Source organism: Physeter macrocephalus, unplaced genomic scaffold (assembly GCF_002837175.3).
Source record: "Physeter macrocephalus isolate SW-GA unplaced genomic scaffold, ASM283717v5 random_786, whole genome shotgun sequence".
Lineage (NCBI taxonomy): Eukaryota > Metazoa > Chordata > Mammalia > Artiodactyla > Physeteridae > Physeter > Physeter macrocephalus.
Window position 1 is genome coordinate 18,048 of NW_021146072.1, and position 17,512 is coordinate 35,559.

At 50.9% G+C, this 17,512-nt stretch overlaps 1 protein-coding gene across 13 annotated transcripts; it reads right to left on the minus strand.

Moving 5' to 3' along the window:
• Positions 1-1,641: 1,641 nt before the first annotated feature.
• On the minus strand, positions 1,642-11,001 carry TMEM273 (transmembrane protein 273). 13 transcript variants are annotated; one of them, XR_008616785.1, is made up of 7 exons: positions 10,908-11,001; positions 9,830-9,883; positions 9,393-9,485; positions 7,559-7,589; positions 4,067-4,314; positions 2,843-2,944; positions 1,642-1,957 (listed from the first exon to the last, which is right to left on the minus strand). XR_008616785.1 is itself a non-coding variant. In XM_028486295.2 (4 exons), exons 1-4 carry the CDS (start codon positions 10,909-10,911, stop codon positions 7,575-7,577), a joined length of 303 nt encoding a protein of 100 aa, XP_028342096.1. In that variant the 5' UTR covers positions 10,912-11,001; the 3' UTR covers positions 6,900-7,574. The 13 variants fall into 13 exon arrangements, 5 of the variants coding, with proteins under 5 accessions (XP_028342096.1, XP_028342094.1, XP_028342097.1 ...); XR_008616783.1 differs by adding an exon at positions 3,014-3,092 and having other exon boundaries at positions 2,843-2,883; positions 9,393-9,883; XR_008616784.1 differs by adding an exon at positions 3,014-3,096 and having other exon boundaries at positions 2,843-2,883; positions 9,393-9,883.
• Positions 11,002-17,512: the final 6,511 nt, after the last annotated feature.

Here is a 17,512-nt window from a genome sequence, read left to right on the forward strand (position 1 = left end):
CCTGGGACTATCCCAGGATATAAATGCTGAGGATAAGTTAATGCCTGCTAATGCTGAAAAGTCTTTTGACCAAATCCCACACACATTCCTGAAAAACTCAGTAAAGTCGTAATTGATGGGTATTCCCGTAACATGATAAAACATGCGTACTTTAGCCCTAAAGCTAACATTTTACTTAATGAAAACCACTAGAGGATTTTTCACCAAGATCAGGCACAAGACAAGTATACTCACTGTTTCCACTATTATTTAACATTGGTGGTTTTAGCCAATGCAATCAGAGAAGAGAAAACAATTAGAGGCTTAAGAATTGGGAGAGAAGATCTACAATTTGGCAGATGACATAATATGATGAAAACTCAAGGAGATCAAGAAGAAAATGAACAAAACAATAAAAGCATTCAATAAGGTAGCTGCTATCATGTTAACACACCAAAAAAAAAAATCCATAAGAAATCAATGAACAAGTAGGAGACATAATGGGAAATTCCATTTACAAAAGCAAAAAAACCATAAAATATTTAGAAGTAAACTTAACAAGAAATGTGAAAAATCCATAAGAGTAAAATCTGAAAACTCTCCTGAGACAAGCAAAAAAACAGACTTGTAAAAAATATATTTCTTGTCAGTGAAGGGTAATATCATAAAGAAGCCAATTGTCTTCAATTTAATATGTGAACATAATGCAACTCCAATAAAAATACCAAAATGTTTGTTTCTGTAGCTAGATTTTGAAGTTGACTGTAAAGTTTATATGGAAAAACAAATACACAGGAATAGCTAAAACAGAATAGCAGGGTGTGCAGGAACCAGCCCCACCAAGTAATAGAGCATACATGAAGCCACCAAAAGAAAGAGTGTGGTAATAGCACATGAATAATCACAAATACCATTGGAGAATACCATGAAGTCTAGAAATATCCAAACATATGTGGAAACTTAGAACATTATAAAGGTGGCAAGTAAAACACTGGGGAAAATAGGGTGGTTTTGAAAAATGATATTGAAATAACTGGATTGATATTTGGGAAAAAGATGAAATTGGATTTATATCTCATACCACATACCATACCAAATGAATCAGAGATCCAAATAAAAATAAACCCATATAAGAACCAGAATAATATATATTTATATATATATATATATATACATACATAGATGTACATATACAAACACTTATCTAACTTTATAAAGATTGTATATATGTAAAAAAATTTTAATTAAATATATTTTTGTAAAAGGAACACAGGAAGAATAAAATGGGAACAATTGGGATTAATTACCTCAAAGCAGTGAGTGGGAGCAGGGTGGAGTGGACAGGATGAGAGCAAAATGTCTCTGAGTTTGCCTGTTTACATGTTTTTAGTTTTGAACCATATGCATGTTTCACATACTCAAAAAGTAAAATTAAACTAAAAGGATTAAGAAAGGAAACTAAAACCAGCATATACACTGAAACAAATGTCTCTAACACTATATCAAATTGATATCAAAACCACATTGAGAAAATAGTTAATTCTTTTTTAACACAATACTCTGTACACATGGAGGACTAAATTCTAAGAACAAAGAACTGCAAAGAAAATTTTTTCTAATTTTTAAAAAAAATTTATTTGTTTTATTTATTTATTTTTGGCTGCATTGGGTCTTCATTGCTGTGCGCAGGCTTTCTCTAGTTGTGGTGAGGGGGGCTACTCTTCCTTGCGGCGCACAGGCTTCTCACCGCGGTGGCTGCTCTTGTTGCAGAGCATGGGCTCTAGGCGCACGGGCTTCAGTAGTTGTGGCACGTGGGCTCAGTAGTTGTGGCTCATGGGCTCTAGAGCGCAGGCTCAGTAGTTGTGGTGCGTGGGCTTGGTTGCTCCGCGGCATGTGGGATCTTCCTGGACCAGGGATCAAACCCGTGTCCCCTGCATTGGCGGGCGGATTCTTAACCACTGTGCCACCAGGGAAGCCCCTGCGAAGAAATTTTTAAGCGAATTTGTAGTCGTACAGTGTTGTAATTCTGGAATTACGTATTTTGTGTGTATTATAGGGTAGAGCAAATGGGTAAAAATATTTATATGGCTGGGGAACAGAATTTTCACTTTAGAGGAGGCAAAATAGAAATATAGAATGAGGAAATCTCAAGAAGAACCTTATGGCATTGAGTTTTTGATTTAAATATACATTTGCTGACTGTCCATTGAGAGGGCCTACAAGCGATGACGCTTCAATAGCCATGAGCACACATTGTGCCCAGATCTTGGTTTCTAAAAACTATTCCACATCAAAAAGAAAGAGGAGGAGGAGGAGAAGGAGAAAAACATGGGCCGAGGGAAAATGGGTGATTCCGGGTCTGAGCAGGAACAGTACAAGGTGAGCCTGGGTCATTGTGTTGTGTCAGAAGTCTAGGAAATGCTCGATGACTACTGGGGTCCTGTCTAAACCCACCAAGAAGTGACTTGTACTGATAACTTGTGACAATTTGAGCATGAAAAAGATTCATGATGGTGATGAATTATAGTGCATTGAAGTCCATAGGAATAATGTTCAACAAGAAAGAGAAAAGGGGAAGAGGACAGTCTTTTTCTAGAAGAATGCAGCTATTAAATGTAGAAGGAATTCTGGAACTAGAAACTCAGTACTTTGTAACCCCCCAATGCAATAACTGATTCAAACATGGATCATGAACAGATATAAAATCATTGGGTGAAGAATTATTGGGGTCAGGGTGTTCCCACCATCTCAAAGTCCCACCCCTTCTATTATTTACTAATTACAAAGGCAGGGTTTTCTCTCTACAATGCAGAGATCTAGCTGTTGCTTACTTAACCAAGTGATCAAAAGCAGCAACACCAACCTTGAGAGAGCCCGGGGTCATGTGCCTCCTGGTGCAATGCACTGAAAGATACATACGCAATGTTACCTCTGAGGCAATCCTGACGAAATTCCCAGTTTGAATCTGCTCAAGAGGAAACAGTCAGATAAATCCAGAAAACAGGACATCATGAAAGACGAATGGCTTACGTACTTCAAAACTGACAGTGCCGTGGAGAGAGAAGGCAACATCGAGAGAGACTAAAAAGGGACAAAATCCAGTACAGTGGCTCCTGGCTTGGAAAAATAGAAATATAAGAGATCCTTGGGAAACATTTGAATACAGGCTGTGTAATAGATGATGCTATCAAATTACCACCCATTTCCATTCATTTCTTACCATTCATGTTGTTGTACTGTGATTATGTGGGAGCTACATGGTGTATTTAAGGGTGAAGTATCATAATATTTATATTAGTTTTTAAATGAATCAGAAAAAAGTTATGTACACAGAGACAAAGCAAGCAGGGCAAAATGTTAATTTATGGATCTAGGTGAAAGGTGAGATGTTTTTATTGCACTGTTCTTTCAACTCTTCTGTGGCTTTGAAGATTTTTCAAAAAGAAGGACTGTGAGAGCACATGGGTGGTGCTGAGGTGCAGGAAAGCAGGACTAGGGGAAATGAGTTGTGAACCGACTATTCAGAGAAACCTGGAGGACGTGCCTCCTTTCCTGGGAGCAGGGCTCCTTCAGCCAGCAGCCTAGGATCCTGTCCCCCTTCATGAAGGCTGCCCTGCACACTCAGGCTTGTCCACTCTGAGACCCCACAGCTGCGCTGAAAAGCAGACACTTCTGCCAAACTGATAGCTTGATGACACAAAGAAAATTTTGGGAATTTTTTTTCCATCAAATGGACTAAGCTGGCTAATGGTTGATTGGCCTCTGTCAAAGAGAAGGTCTTGGAAAATCAAATCAAATAAGATAAAATTTATCTTGCTGTTAAAACCCAATTTTCTCAGATCTAATCAGGCAAACACCCCGCAGCTTCATTTAAAATCTTGCCAAAGTACCCCCATATTAGCTGTCCCAAAGAGACGCTGATTCCTGGTCTCACAGCCATCCTGGCAACAGGAATTCTGGCCCATGGCTAGCAATCCCCCTCCCGTCCTGTCGGGGGCGTGCAGGAGAGCCACCAGCCAGCGCAGGACAAGAGAGGGACTGCCTTTCCTCCTTTCAGCAAGAGCGATCCATCACTCTTACAACTCACCTTTCAGAGAAGTCGAGGTTTAACATGCAAAACAGAAGGACAGGATGTTCACTGAATCATTCCTAGATGACGGAAAGCACGGGCAACGTTCTGCTACAGGAGAATGGCTTGCTTGTCCTTTGCTTTTTCTTTCGGGTCTAACTTCTTCCCGACTCAGCCTGACTCCATCTAGTGTCAGTTTTGGAAACTTGAATTGTGCTTCCTTCTGTGCAGAGAAGCTCTGGTGTGATACATGCTGAGAACAGTTCCTGCACACGGTGGGGGAATAGATGGAGGTGGGACTCCCGTCCAGCCATTAACTCCCAGCCACCCGCCTCTCCCCATCCTTCATCCGTTCCTTCCCTTCCTCCGCACCCTGCCTTCCTCCTGCACCCTTCACGTTCCCTTTCCTGTACTTCACTCTCGCAGTGCTTACTGTTGAATGACTACGGCAGCCACCTCGCCTGGGTTATGGAAATCTCCTCCTACAGCTCCGATGTATCAAAATAATTCAGAATGTCCAAACATACAAAGCGGAGCTGCTCCCTAACACGATCATATGTAGGAACCTAAAAGCACAGTGACTGTTCGTTCAACAATGCTTTTGGATTGGTTTGCTTTGTATTGTTCACAGCAGCATCTTCACACACACACATGTGCGTGTCAGGCCTTCATTTTGAGTCATCACATAATCGCCTCCCCTCCCCCCACTAGCACGCACATATGCATGTACACGTGGACCAGGATTAAGCATTAGGCATTGTGAAATCTTTCAGTTTTGTCAATTCCATGACTAAGATGTCCCTGAATCAGGGTTTGCAACAGTTTTGGAAACTTCCAGGGGCCCTGGAGCTTCCAAAGCACGACTCGTTAACCCAAAGTGTCCTCTGATGCGTGTGGGCGGTTTGGAGGGTCAAGACAGCATCGCTCACCGTGGGTAGTGAGATCACTCTGCCAGACTCTCTGCCTGTCCACTCGATTGTTCTGACACAGGACCAGAGCTGGCCACAGCAGCCCTCAGCCGCACGCCAGGGTGCCTCAGTCACCCAGCAGAGGGCCCCTGAGACCATGCTGTGGTCAGAATCTCCGCCCACAACCATCCAAAACTGACCCCTATCCTACATTCCCCACTCCAGAGACCCCAAAGGCCCCCAAAGGTAATGCAGGTCCTGAGCCTGGGGTTCATCTATGCATTCCCAGGTCCCTTCACCCCTACCATCAAGAGCTAATCCTCCTCATCCTTCCAGACTTAGTCCATTGCCTCCCCTGACCCAGACTGCCAAAAGCCCTGTTAGAGCCCCTGGTAAAGGCCAGTCTGCCCTGATTTTATAGTGAGAGAGCAGTCAGAGTGCTGCCCTGGGTGAGCTGGGACGAGGATGCCCTCCTGGCGAGTGGTGGCAGCTGCACGCTCAGGGGAACCTGTCGTTACACCAATCCCCCAAGGCCTGGAAGAAGGTAGAGCTGCCCAGGGAGAAGGGCCCTTAGGGCGGGGAAAGGGAGGGGCATTGGCTGACTTGGAATTCTACTTTCCTGCATGAGTGGGTCATGGATTTGGTGACATTTGGGAGCTGCTCAGCGTGTTTCTTCTGGAAAGAGAAATGGGACAACTTAGCCAGTGTGGGTCTGGGTGTGTGTGTGAACGTGTGCATATGAGATGGGACACATGGCATCCGTGGTTACCCCAGCCCCAAATGCCCTCAATTCCACCACACATTTCCAAAATCCCCCAGAGCTGGGCACCTACTCCCCTCTGTGAGAACCCTGGGTGCAAGAGGAGGTGACACTGCCAGTTAGAGGACAGCTGTGCGGCCACCCCAGGACCTGGAGACCATGCCTCCCAGGCCTCCCAAACCTAGGATGACCACAGCCTGATTTTCCTAGGACAGCGTGGGTTTACGTCCATCATCCTGACACTATTATTAGTACAGTAGTGTCTCTTCTCCAGTCTCAAAAAGTCCTGATTTGATGATAAGGTAAATGGTCATCCTAATCACACCTGACTCCCCCAGTCCAGGCCCCTGTGGGGTGGCCAAAGAGACAGTAGAGGGGGAGGACAGGAAATGGGACAGAAAGAGACAGAGAAACAATGAGTATCAGAAACAGAGAGAGGCAATGCTTGGAGATAGAGTTGATGAAACATGCTTTTAGGGCCTCACACTCAGAAATCTCTGCCAGAAACTGGAAAGTCTGAAGGAGGGCAGATCCTTCAGAAAGTGAAAGTCTTGAAAAAATCCATTTGCAGCTCATCCCCAGGGCATCCCCCTGATGGCCGCATACCACACATCCATCTCTTCTTCATCCACAGATCCACCCATTTCTTCAAGAGATGCTACTTTGTACTTACCAAGCCCCAGGTCCCAGCGAAGCACTGGAGGGGGAGATTGTGCTTTGCATCCCTCTAAAAGCCCACCACCGTGTCTCAGCCCAGACATCTGTCCTGAATGCCAGACACTCACTAAACAGCTCCTCTACTTGGAGGTCTCCAGAAGCCTCAGACTTACCATGTTTAAAAAAGGTAGTCACCGGGCTTCCCTGGTGGCGCAGTGGTTGCGCGTCCGCCTGCCGATGCAGGGGAACCGGGTTCGCGCCCCGGCCTGGGAGGATCCCACATGCCGCGGAGCGGCTGGGCCCGTGAGCCATGGCCACTGAGCCTGCGCGTCCGGAGCCTGTGCTCCGCAACGGGAGAGGCCACAACAGAGGGAGGCCCGCATACAACAACACAGCCCAGACATCTGTCCTGAATGCCAGACACTCACTAAACAGCTCCTCTACTTGGAGGTCTCCAGAAGCCTCAGACTTACCATGTTTAAAAAAGGTAGTCACCAACACACACACCCCCAGCCCACTGCCCACACCTGCTCTACCACCTACTTCCCAAAGGGCATCCCCCAGCTAGGACCTCCCCACCCCGACAAACGCTGGCTGTTCTGGATTTGCCTGCACCTTCACTCAGCCCCCGGGGCCAGCTGCCTCATTGATATCACTCAGATCCTTGCTCCAGAGGCCTTTGCAGTAGCTTGCAGCTCTCTGGGTGCAGAGCACTCCATATGATACAAAAGAGCAAGTGCAAAGGTCCTGAGGTAGGATTGTCCTTGGAGCAAATAGGCTCTATGCAGAAGAGTGGTGTGGCTGGGTGGTAGCAGGGAAGCCAGGTAGCTGGGGGCAGAACACATGTGGTTTCCCAACTGGGACATGGCAGGAGCTGGGGACATGATCCTGAGAGCGGGAGATGCACTGGGATGACTCTGAGCAGGAGGTAGGGCAAAATCTAACCCACAGTGTGGAGAAGGGAGCCCAAGCTCCATTTGGCTACCATTCCCTGTGGTCTCCCCACTCAGATGACACCTGCCCACTGCCCAGAGGAGGGGAGAGCGAGAAGAGGGTGCTGTGTGGTACATCTTAGCTCCCTAGGAAGAGTTTCAAACTGCAGAAAGGAGCTAAGATGTCAGGCGATGGATCAGGATGGATAAAACAGGAGGGAAAGTACCAGTCACAAGTTGGCAGAGACCTTACCTTGGAGTTCTCTTCTTTAGCTCGATGCTGTCTAAACAGAGAAAGCAGGGCATTAGGAATGGGGCCCTGCGATGGTGAAGCAGCTCACTCAGTGCCAGGCCAGCAGGAGGGGTCGGAGCCGCCTGACTTGGGCACTGCTGAGAGGCTCCCTGGGTTGGGGTCACTGGGGGGGGTGGTCTTGAGCTGAGTGCTCTGCCCCCTCCCCTTTGGCACAGTCGGAGCTTCTCCATCTGGTCCCTCACTGAGCCCTCTAGCTCAGCACATGGGTGAAACTGAGGCTTCCCCAGAGACACCGCCCACCCACCCCTGCCAGTCGCTTCTCTCCTCCCCGCTCCTTACAGATCCTGGGCCCTCTTGCCCTTAGGAGATCTAGAACATCTCCTGCTGTGTGATGAAGAGACTTTTCTCTCCCCTCATATTCCTAGTGATACAAAATCAACGGCAAGTGAACTCCTATGACCAAAAAAGTTGCTTGTGCAGTTGGACACCCTGGAATCTCCTGAGTGCTGTCTCCTGCTCTCTCTGCCCCCTTCTGCACATTTTCACAGGTAATAATCATATTTTCCAGATACATGGTGAGGGTCCTTCCTCCTCATCCTCTGAAAAACTGCATCACCATCCCATTAAGCAGTCTTATACGGGGAATGGATTTTGCAGGTCCCACCTTGAGAGAAAAGGGGTGCGAATCAATGTTACATTTTGCTGTCAAAACTCACAAACTGAGTGCTCAGCGTCTGCATGGGACGCACCTCTCCGTGGCTGCCACGGCATGTGGAGAACCACGCTGGGTTCACGTAAGCCCAGCTCTGTTTGGATCATGAGGATACGCTCAGAGCTTCTCAGTGTAGGACTTGCCCAATTTATGAAAAAAAGTGCAACTTGGTCCAGGTGGGCAGTGCCAGCCACACTTCCCACCACCCACCCATGCCAGCAGCAGCCTCGTCACCTCCCGGGATCGATCTCATCTGATCACACTATATGAGTAAGAGAATAGAAATTACTGCCTGAAGCCAACTCAGCTCCCTTCCCCACCTTTACTGCAGGAAAGCTGATTCTTAGGAATCTCAAGAATGACTAAATGGAAAAGTACAGAGAGAGAGAGAGAAGCAGAGAGAGACAGACAGAGACAGAGACACAGAGAGGTCGCTGCATTTCTTTTCAACCCATGTTTTTTATTCTCTCTCCAGCCAGTGTTGCCCTCAGAGCCTCACGCCAGGTGACTGGCCAGGTCATGTCTTGTCTCAGGCAAAGGTAGAGATGGGGCTGAGCATAATTTCCTGACCATTGAAGCCCACGTTAGTGCTTCTCTGTTTGGAGGAATCATTATCAAACAAGTGCTTCCTGATCCTGCAGATCTTCAGGACCAGGAAGCTGGCCGATATGGCGAAGCCCACAGCAATCCCAATGATGGCGGATTTGAAATCTGAAGGGCAGGGAGGAATTGAACAAGGGGCTTCAATCAGTCACCACACTGCAAAGGTCTTCCACAGCTCTCTTTACATCAGGATGAAGTTCAAAGTCACAGTCCAACTCACTGAGGCCGGCCTAATTTTCCACTCTCCTGGGAGCACACATCCCCTCCCTGAACCTCCACCCACACCCCATCTCCTCTTCCTGGAACTCCATCCATGGTCCCTTCAGCTGTGGAAATCATTCCCAAGTGGCTGATGGCTCGTTTCTCTGGCCTCCTGTAGCCTTCCTCACTTATTCCTTCATCGGTTCACTCGTGGCATGTGTGCTGATTGCCTGCTCTGCTGAGCGCTAAAGGCAAATGAATGAGTCCCTGACACCACCTTGAGGAGCCTGTGGTCAGCAGCGGAAGACGAGAGCTCACCTGAATGCCAGGTGACTGGGGCGGGCCAGTTGGGAGCCAAGAGCCTTCCCAGAGGAGGTGACATGCAAGCGGCACTGCCTGGTGAGCGGAGCCCTGAGGTGGAGAGAGGATGGGACCATGCGTGTGGAGAGAGACACCGGCCAGGCCACGGAAGCCGGGCAGATCCTGCTGTCCCGGGCTCGTGGCCGCAGCCACTGAGAGTGGATGGAGGTGACCCTGACGACTCAAGTCCCCTTCGAGGACAGGCTCTCCTGCAGCACCACACCTCCGGGATGAAGCTGTGTTAGCCACTCAGGCAGGCCTGGGGGTGAACACTGCCTCGGTTCCATGATGACCGGCAGGAAACCCTACCAGGACATCCCACCCGCCCGGGCCTTTCAGGGTACCTCCTCCTGCCCCTCCGCCCTGCACCCAGAATCAGCTGGGCAGCCACCTACCAATTTTGGCCCCAGCAGGCTGGCCCGTTGCTAACACTTGAGCTGCTCCAACATCTGCGAAGACAGAAAACCCAGAGTCTGCTTAGAACAGAACTTCTGGCAAGAACAGGCCAGGGGGTATGGGCGCAACCCCTGTCCCCAACCACCCATGCCCACAGGTCTGGGCAAGCCTAGCACAGGAAGCCCTCCCCCTGGGCTACCACCCTCAGGAGCACAGTGGTGGCATCTCGTTGCCATGGAGTGTCTGGGAGCCTTGCTAGGACATTAGAGTCCCCTGCAAAACCAGTAGTGAGGTTCCGCTGAGTTCAGTTAAACCCAATCCTTCTTTCGTTCCTATTAGAAGACTGCTTTTTATTTCACTCATTTTATAAGTGATTTTATTTTTAGGTTAACAATTTTTTTGAGGTGCAGTTAAAGTGAGACCAGGTCTTTAACATGGTTTCTAAGACCCACACTGTGACCCCTGCCTGCCTCTTTTTTTTTTTTTTTGCGTTACGCGGGCCTCTCACTGTTGTGGCCTCTCCCGCTGTGGAGCACAGGCTCCAGACGCGCAGGCTTAGCGGCCATGGCTCACGGGCCCAGCCACTCCGCGGCATGTGGGATCCTCCCAGACCGGGGCACGAACCCGTGTCCCCTGCATCGGCAGGTGGACTCTCAACCACTGCACCACCAGGGAAGCCCTTTAACACCTTTATTGGAGTATAATTGCTTTACAATGGTGTGTTAGTTTCTGCTTTATAACAAAGTGAATCAGCTATACATATACATATATCCCCATATCCCCTCCCTCTTGCGTCTCCCTCCCTATCCCACCCCTCTAGGTGGTCACAAAGCACCGAGCTGCCTGCCTTTTTAGGCTCCTCCTCATTCCCAGGAGCCCTCTCACTGCAGCCAGATTGCACTGATTCCAGCTCCCCCCTCAGGCCGGGGTATCGGCTGCCCTTGGGCCATGCCCTCTGCCCAGCCCCATCTTCTCCCCTCTTATCCTCCATCTCATCTTAGTTCTGTGTCACTTCCTCCTGACGCCCCACACCTGGCTTACCTGCCCCTCTGGGTGTTCCACAGCGGCTGTACTTACCCATCGTAAGTGACCACACGATTTATTTAAGAACATTACATGGCACTGCTGTGTGCCAGGCACTGTCCTCAGAGCTTCTCAGCTATTAACCCACTGATGCGTCTCCTGGCTGGTCTCCCCACAGAGCTGTACAGTGCCCTGTGGCGTGTTCTACCTCTAGCACGTGACACAGTGCCTGTCACACAGGAGGTATTAATAGACATTTTTAAAAATAGTACTTTACTGGAGTATAATTGCTTCACAATACTGTGTTAGTTTCTGCTGTACAGCAAAGTGAATCAGCCATATGCATACACATGTCCCCATATCCCCTCCCTGTTGAGCCTCCCTCCTACCCTCCCTAGCCCACCTCTCTAGGACATGGAACCAACCTAAATGTCCATCGACAGGTGAATGGATAAAAAAGATGTGGCACATATTAATAGACATTTGGCGAATGACTGGACGATGGTAATAGAGCACGCTGCAAGGGGCGTCTCAGTCTTCTAGCCTGGGCTTGAAACCTTAAGACATGAGTCGTGGCTCACAAGCTGGGCCTTGATCCCTGAAGATGGGCCCTAGAAAAGCTAAGGCAGAGCCATGGGCTTTGGAGAGGGAAGTGTACATTAACTGGCCACTTACTCACAGGGGGCAGAACTTGCATTAATACATTTAATACTGACAGCAACAACTCTGTGAGACAGGCACAGTCATCACTGCCGTTTGATGAGTGAAGAACCCGGGCATTGAGAACTTGAAGATGTGCCCAAGGGTCAAGAGGAGTGGAAAGTGGCAGCCCTGCCACCCGTACCCAGAGCCCCGTGATGCCCTGCAAACTAAATTCCCAGGCGACTAACAAATAGAGTGATGCAAAAACCATCAAGGCCAAGGGCTGGAGGGCTGAGGCAGGGGCAGGTAGACGGTGAGGCCCAAAGCTGAATCTCGGGTTCAAGCTTCCAGGCACAGGCAGAAGCAGCAAAAACACCCCTGTTTCTCCTAAAAGAGAGCGGGTGACTTCATTGAGAGGGACGACATATTCCCCAGCTTAGCTCCAGGAGAGGTCCACCTCCTGAGTCCTGACCTCCTGGAGGTAGGTCAGTGGTGACTGAAGCACTTGCTCACCAAAGCAGCAAGATGTCACATGGCCAGGTCTGCTGACCATGCTCAGTGCTGCCCAGGGGTTGGGTTGACACTCCACAGAAGACATCTTCACTCTGAGTGCACTGGTGGGGAAGGGACCATCGTAATGGAGTTTAGGGTTTTTCTGGTGGCCTCACTTGGTGTTGAAAAAGCTGGAAGATTCTGAAGCAAAAGTACACAGCCTGGTTCTAATCACAAGTCTTCTTGGAAATCTGGTGACTTCTGTCATTGATGGTCCCACGTGGGGCCCATCCACTCACCCACACCTCACAACACAATATGACCCTGGTTTTTGTCAGTTCTTTGAAGCCCCCTTTGAGCTTCATTGTCTCTTTACATTAATTCTTCACCTTAATCCTGCCGCTCCAGTCAGGTTGTAAACCTTTCCAGGGATGGGACAAAGCCTTGTGTTTCACACATGGTAGGGCTGGGCTGCTAAAGCCACCGAATGGAGCCGACTTCCGGCCTGATGCCAGAAACACAGAGCTGTGTGTGCTGTGTGCTCACGCTGGGGCCTTTCTGACACCAGTCTGCTCTGCACTGCATTTACTGGACAGAAGACAGGGGACGGGGCAGGGCGGGCACAAGTGCGTGAGGCCAGGCCCACTAAGGGACAGCCTCTCCCCTGCCCCCCTCACACACAGACATCTCTCCTGGGTTCCCCCTTGGGGGTCTTCCCCGAGTGACCATCTCTCTGACCATCATGCAGCATAAAAACTTTGTATGAGCTCAAGATGAAACTTGAACAGAGAAAGAAGAAAGGACACAGATCAGAAAAAGTGAGATGGAAAGAGTCAGAGAGCCAGAGAGATACAAGGAGACATGGGGACAGTGGGACACACACGTAGGCTCTGCCGGAGAAGCCCAGACCACTGACAAGGGGGCTGAGAAGGAGAGGGGAGAAAGAACATCTGGCTTCCAGAAAAGTGTGGCCCTGGCCTCAGCGAGAGCACCAGGCCCCAGTCCTCACCAAGCTGCCCAGCATCTTGCATCAACCTTACCGACCAAATGCATCATCCTGAACGCTCTGCTCTTTCTGCCCCTGCCTGGCAGGGATCCTAGGCTCAGCTCAGCACCCACTCTCACTCCCAACAGGCTCAGGCCCCTTAGACACCTCCCTCCATGCTCCATCCTGGGTCCACCCCACGGTGGGAGGCTGACCCTAGTCCCTGGCTCCGAACAGGCTCCCGGGCCAGAGGTCCAAGGTCTGAGACTGAGTGAGTGCCCTCCATGGGGCTGCTGCCCTGACAGCTGCAGTGGGCCATGCTGTGCACTCCACCAGCCACATCCCATCCCTGTAATTCCTGCTAGCCAGCCAGACAGCCACTCGGCGGCAGCCTTTCCCCTCCTCGGGGAGGGAAATCCTCCATGCCGCCCTCCTCCCCAGCTCGGCCCTGTGCTCTCAGAGCCCCTGGATGAGGATCTGTCAGAAGCACACGTGTGCCCAGCTGCCCACACCCCTGCCTCCTGCCAGGGTCATCAGCCGGGGGAGTCCCTCCTGGGCCGTAGACCCCTACGAGTCCCCAGCACTGATTTCCCCTGGCGCCGCAAAGTAGCTGGAGGATGAATGGCCCTAGCGGGGCTGGTCTGCAAGCACAGCCGGAAGCCCCCTGACTACTCCTGCATTCAGGTCTGTGAGAGACCCATGAGGAAGCCACGCCACACTTTCTTTGCTGAAATTCTCTGGGTTCTCTCGTGCAAACATGATTTGGGAGCTTAGCATCCAGAAGACAGTCTCTCAAACCCAGGGGACAGTCCAAGGGGGCTGAGCAGGGGCTGGCAGTACCAAGGCTGGTGTCCTGGGGGGCAGGCAGGGACCCTCTGACTGGTAGATTCACAGGGCTGTAGTAGGCACAGTGCTGCCCAAATCTGGCTTGACCACCGGCACTCCTGGCTGGGACCATCCACACTGAACCAGGTGCAGAGGGCAGGAGCCAAGGTCTTAGGGCATGGCCTTTGCTGCTGCCTAGAGCAGAGATCAGGGGAGTTGCCTCTAGCTGGGCCCGCTGAGGTTCCAGGGCCTCCACCCACATTGTCCCCATGTGTGCCACATCGGGCCCAGGAGCTCTCACCAAGCCACACACCTGAGGCTACCCCTGCCCAGAGGATGGTGCCTTTTGCTAAGATGCGCAAAGACACTATTCTGGCTCTGAGTCTAGAGTCGCCCTTCCATCTCAGGCCCCATCTGGACACGCTGCTGACAGAGACCTGACACTCCACCCCTCCCTGCCAAACAGCCAGTGTCCCACTCCCCTCTCTGCAGCCCCTCCCACCTCAGTCCTGCAGAGCACAGCCTGCTCTCTGCAAGTGGTTTCACAACAGGAAGGAATCTCCTGCAAGCTAAATAGTCCTGAGGCCTGGAGGCTCCCTCCGTCCCCCTCCCCCCAGTACTGGGGGGGGGCAGCCTTCAGAGGAAGACAGCAGCAGGGCTGCCCCAGAGAGCGAGCAGAAGGCACAGGGTGGCCTGCCCAATCTCAGTTGGAATCTGACCCGCTGAGAGCCCATCCCTGCCATTCAGACCTCCCGTGCTGTCCACACCTGTTGGGTCCACCCTCCGTGGGAGCTGGCCCTCTTCGACACCCTTATTTGGGCAGAATCAGGCTGTGTGTTTCCAGTTGTGGGGCAGTGGGCGTGCATGCTCGCAGATGTCGTTCTATAAGTATCCGACCTAAAAATAGGGAGAGGCTGCCCTAAGTGTTTGTCAATTGATGCCTGGCCATTTTCATCTTGAAACTTAAATATTGCAGAATGGCTCCTAAGTTTAGATCGCATAAATTCCAATGTCCTCAATTCGAGGAAGGGGTTTCAGATGTCTAGAAAAGGCATCCTTCCTCCCCCAACAGAATCCACACATAGGAATGAAGTACCTGCCACTGTGCTCCACGTGGCCCTGGTGACCAGGGGGATCCAAGAGCAACCCAAGACCCTGGTCCCCCATGAAGGAGCTTGCAGAGTGACGGGGAGACAAGATTTACACTGAAGAAAAGATCAGAGTGTCATGGGTGATGTCTGGCATCTTCCTGCAAACCTCAGCCTCCAGGAGTTGGAGAAAGTCTGAACGGGGGTGTGTGGGCCGGCCTTGCCACACTTGCCTGCCCACCTTTCCTGGCCCCTCGGCTGCAGGCAGCACCTTGGCTTTCCTGTGGGGAACCACTTCCTTGAGATTCCCTCGAGGCCAGTTCCAGGACGGACCTGTGAACCATCCCTGATGAATCAGGTATTACTTCTTCCTGTCAGCAGGGACTGGTCAACGGGTGATCCAACTCAGTCCAGTGAGACTCAACTCTGGGACTTTGGGGAAAATATTAAGAAAGAGGAGTGCTTTCTGGAATTGGTAACTGAGGGGTGGAGGGAGGCCCATGGGGTGGAGGGAACCTGCTGAGACTGAAGCCTCCACAGAAAAGGGTCAGGCTGAGACCAAGTTCAAGATGGCTTTTGAGCCCCTGGATCCAGCTGTGCCTGAAGCACCTCTTCTTGAATTCTCAGCCCCTCAATAAGGAAACACCTTCTTTATCTTTTCTGAGCTATGTAAATATCACCTGCAATCAGAAGCATCCTAATGACTTAGGTGGCAGGGCCTTCACACAGCAGAGGGTGCTGGCTGCGAACGAGGAGCTCACAGCACAGCCTCAAATAAACCCAACTAGGATCTGCAAGTTAAGCAAGGTTGTGCACCTCTGGGCCTTTGCACATGCTGCTTTTTGATGCAATACCTTTTTTGTCCCTATGGAAAGCTCTTATCCTCCAAGGCATAGCACAAAGCCACTTCCTCTGGAGGCCCCCTCCTCTCTGTCAGGTCAGGATCCCCCCGCAACCTTGTCACACCCCTGCCCTTGCCCCCGAAGGGTGTTCTGTGGCACGAAGGACACACTTCAGATAGCCCCAGTGAGCCGTTTCTCCCCAGGACCAGGATGACATGTGAGACTCCTTGGAACTTAGTTTCTCCTCCTGGGAGATGCAAGCAGAAGGTAAAAGGGGAGAATCTTGAACTGATGGGAAAGTTACCCCCAAATTACTGTTAAACCAGAAGTGGTTTGCAGTGATAAAATCAATTTTGTAGTAATAACAGGGCTCAGGAGGAAGTAAAGTTCAGCCACAGAGAAACAAATCTAGTGACAGCATTGCTCCTAAGACTCTGAGACCAGGAACACTCGTGGAACACGTGTGGAACACAGATGGGACATGTGGCTGCCATCAGTGTGGATGCACCTGAGGCCCGGGGTCCAAGTACCGCACAGCCAGATCCTACTGGGAGGGAGGATTAGAAAGGGGATTGGAAGTGAAGAGTGAAAGGGGATGGCCCAATTATGCTTCACACCGTGGTTTGAGCCTGGGCCTCACTCTTCTCACCTGAAAATGGGGCCTTCAGCCCCTGACACATAGAAGGGACTCACCCAGACAGCTCTTTCTTTTGTCTGTTTGTCCCGAAGCCTCCTTGCAATGGAAGCTGACCTTGGGGTCCCAGTGGAACCCAGGGCACGCTTCTCTAATTGGGCTAGTTTGGGGGCTGTGGGTGCTGGCAACCCCTTCCCTCTTCAGAGCTCACCATGGGTCTGCTTCTCAGAAAAACAAGGTCGGTGGACCTGGCCCTCTTGCCCCGCCCTGGGGCTGTTTGGTGCTGGAAATTAGGCACACCAGGCCCAAATACAGAATGGAGGCTTCAGTCCTCTCCTGAGCAGGATGCCAGACTCTGAGTTGGCCTGGGTTATGCAGCAGCCCTGCTCCCAGCGGCTGCTGGGTTTGCGCTGGGGTCTAGAGCCTTCCTCTGACATGGCTGTGACTTGCAGGAACATCAGGCACCCTGCTCACAAGCCTAGAAACCACCTTGAAATCGCTCTTCCTCGATACCCTCTTCTGGTCTCAGTAAAGAAGCTGCAACTGTCAAACTTCACGTAAACAGGACGTTGCCACTCCTCTCCCACAGCTGCTGGCGTTCCTTTCTTCCTGTGAAAGCACCTAGACTTGGGGCAGAACCCAAACCTGCAGAGCTGCACAGGTTTGAGAGATGGAAAGCAGAAGGAAAACAGAAGATCCAGGAGAACAAAGCAAAGACGGCTCCACGATGGGCCTGGGAGCTTGGGAATAGCGCCTTGGTTTCCATGGATCCCCATCCAGGCAAGAGAGCACACTGAGCCAGACAGAGCACTTGCTCCCAAACCTAGCACAGGACTGCCCAGGCCCCGGCCTGCCGTGGGCCCTGGCTCCTGGAAGATGGGCAGTGAGTAAGGAATTCTATGCAGGGGGTCCCTGCTAACACACGGAAACACACAGCCGTTAGCGTCCAGGAGGACCAAGGGGCACCTAACCCAGCCTGGGGACATCAAGAAGGTCCCCTGGAGTGAGCACTATTTAAATTAAAAACAAAAGGACAAGTAGGAGCTAGTGAAGAGGGTGGGGGAGAGGGGGATGGAGGCAGGTAGGGAAGGTGCCCCAGCAGAGGAAGAGGTGCCAGCGAAGGCCAGGAGGCCCAAGGGGGTGCAGGGGCT

What these genes read in the sequence shown, in the direction of transcription:
- TMEM273 (XM_028486292.1), bottom strand. Translation starts at nt 10,911, where the DNA reads ATGGGTAAGTACAGCCGCTGTGGAACACCCAGAGGGGCAG. An exon ending in TGGAACACCCAGAGGGGCAG is followed by an intron (nt 9,884 to 10,871) that starts GTAAGCCAGGTG and finishes CTGTCTTCGCAG; the next exon opens with ATGTTGGAGCAGCTCAAGTG. An exon ending in GCCTGCTGGGGCCAAAATTG is followed by an intron (nt 9,587 to 9,829) that starts GTAGGTGGCTGC and finishes ATCCACTCTCAG; the next exon opens with TGGCTGCGGCCACGAGCCCG.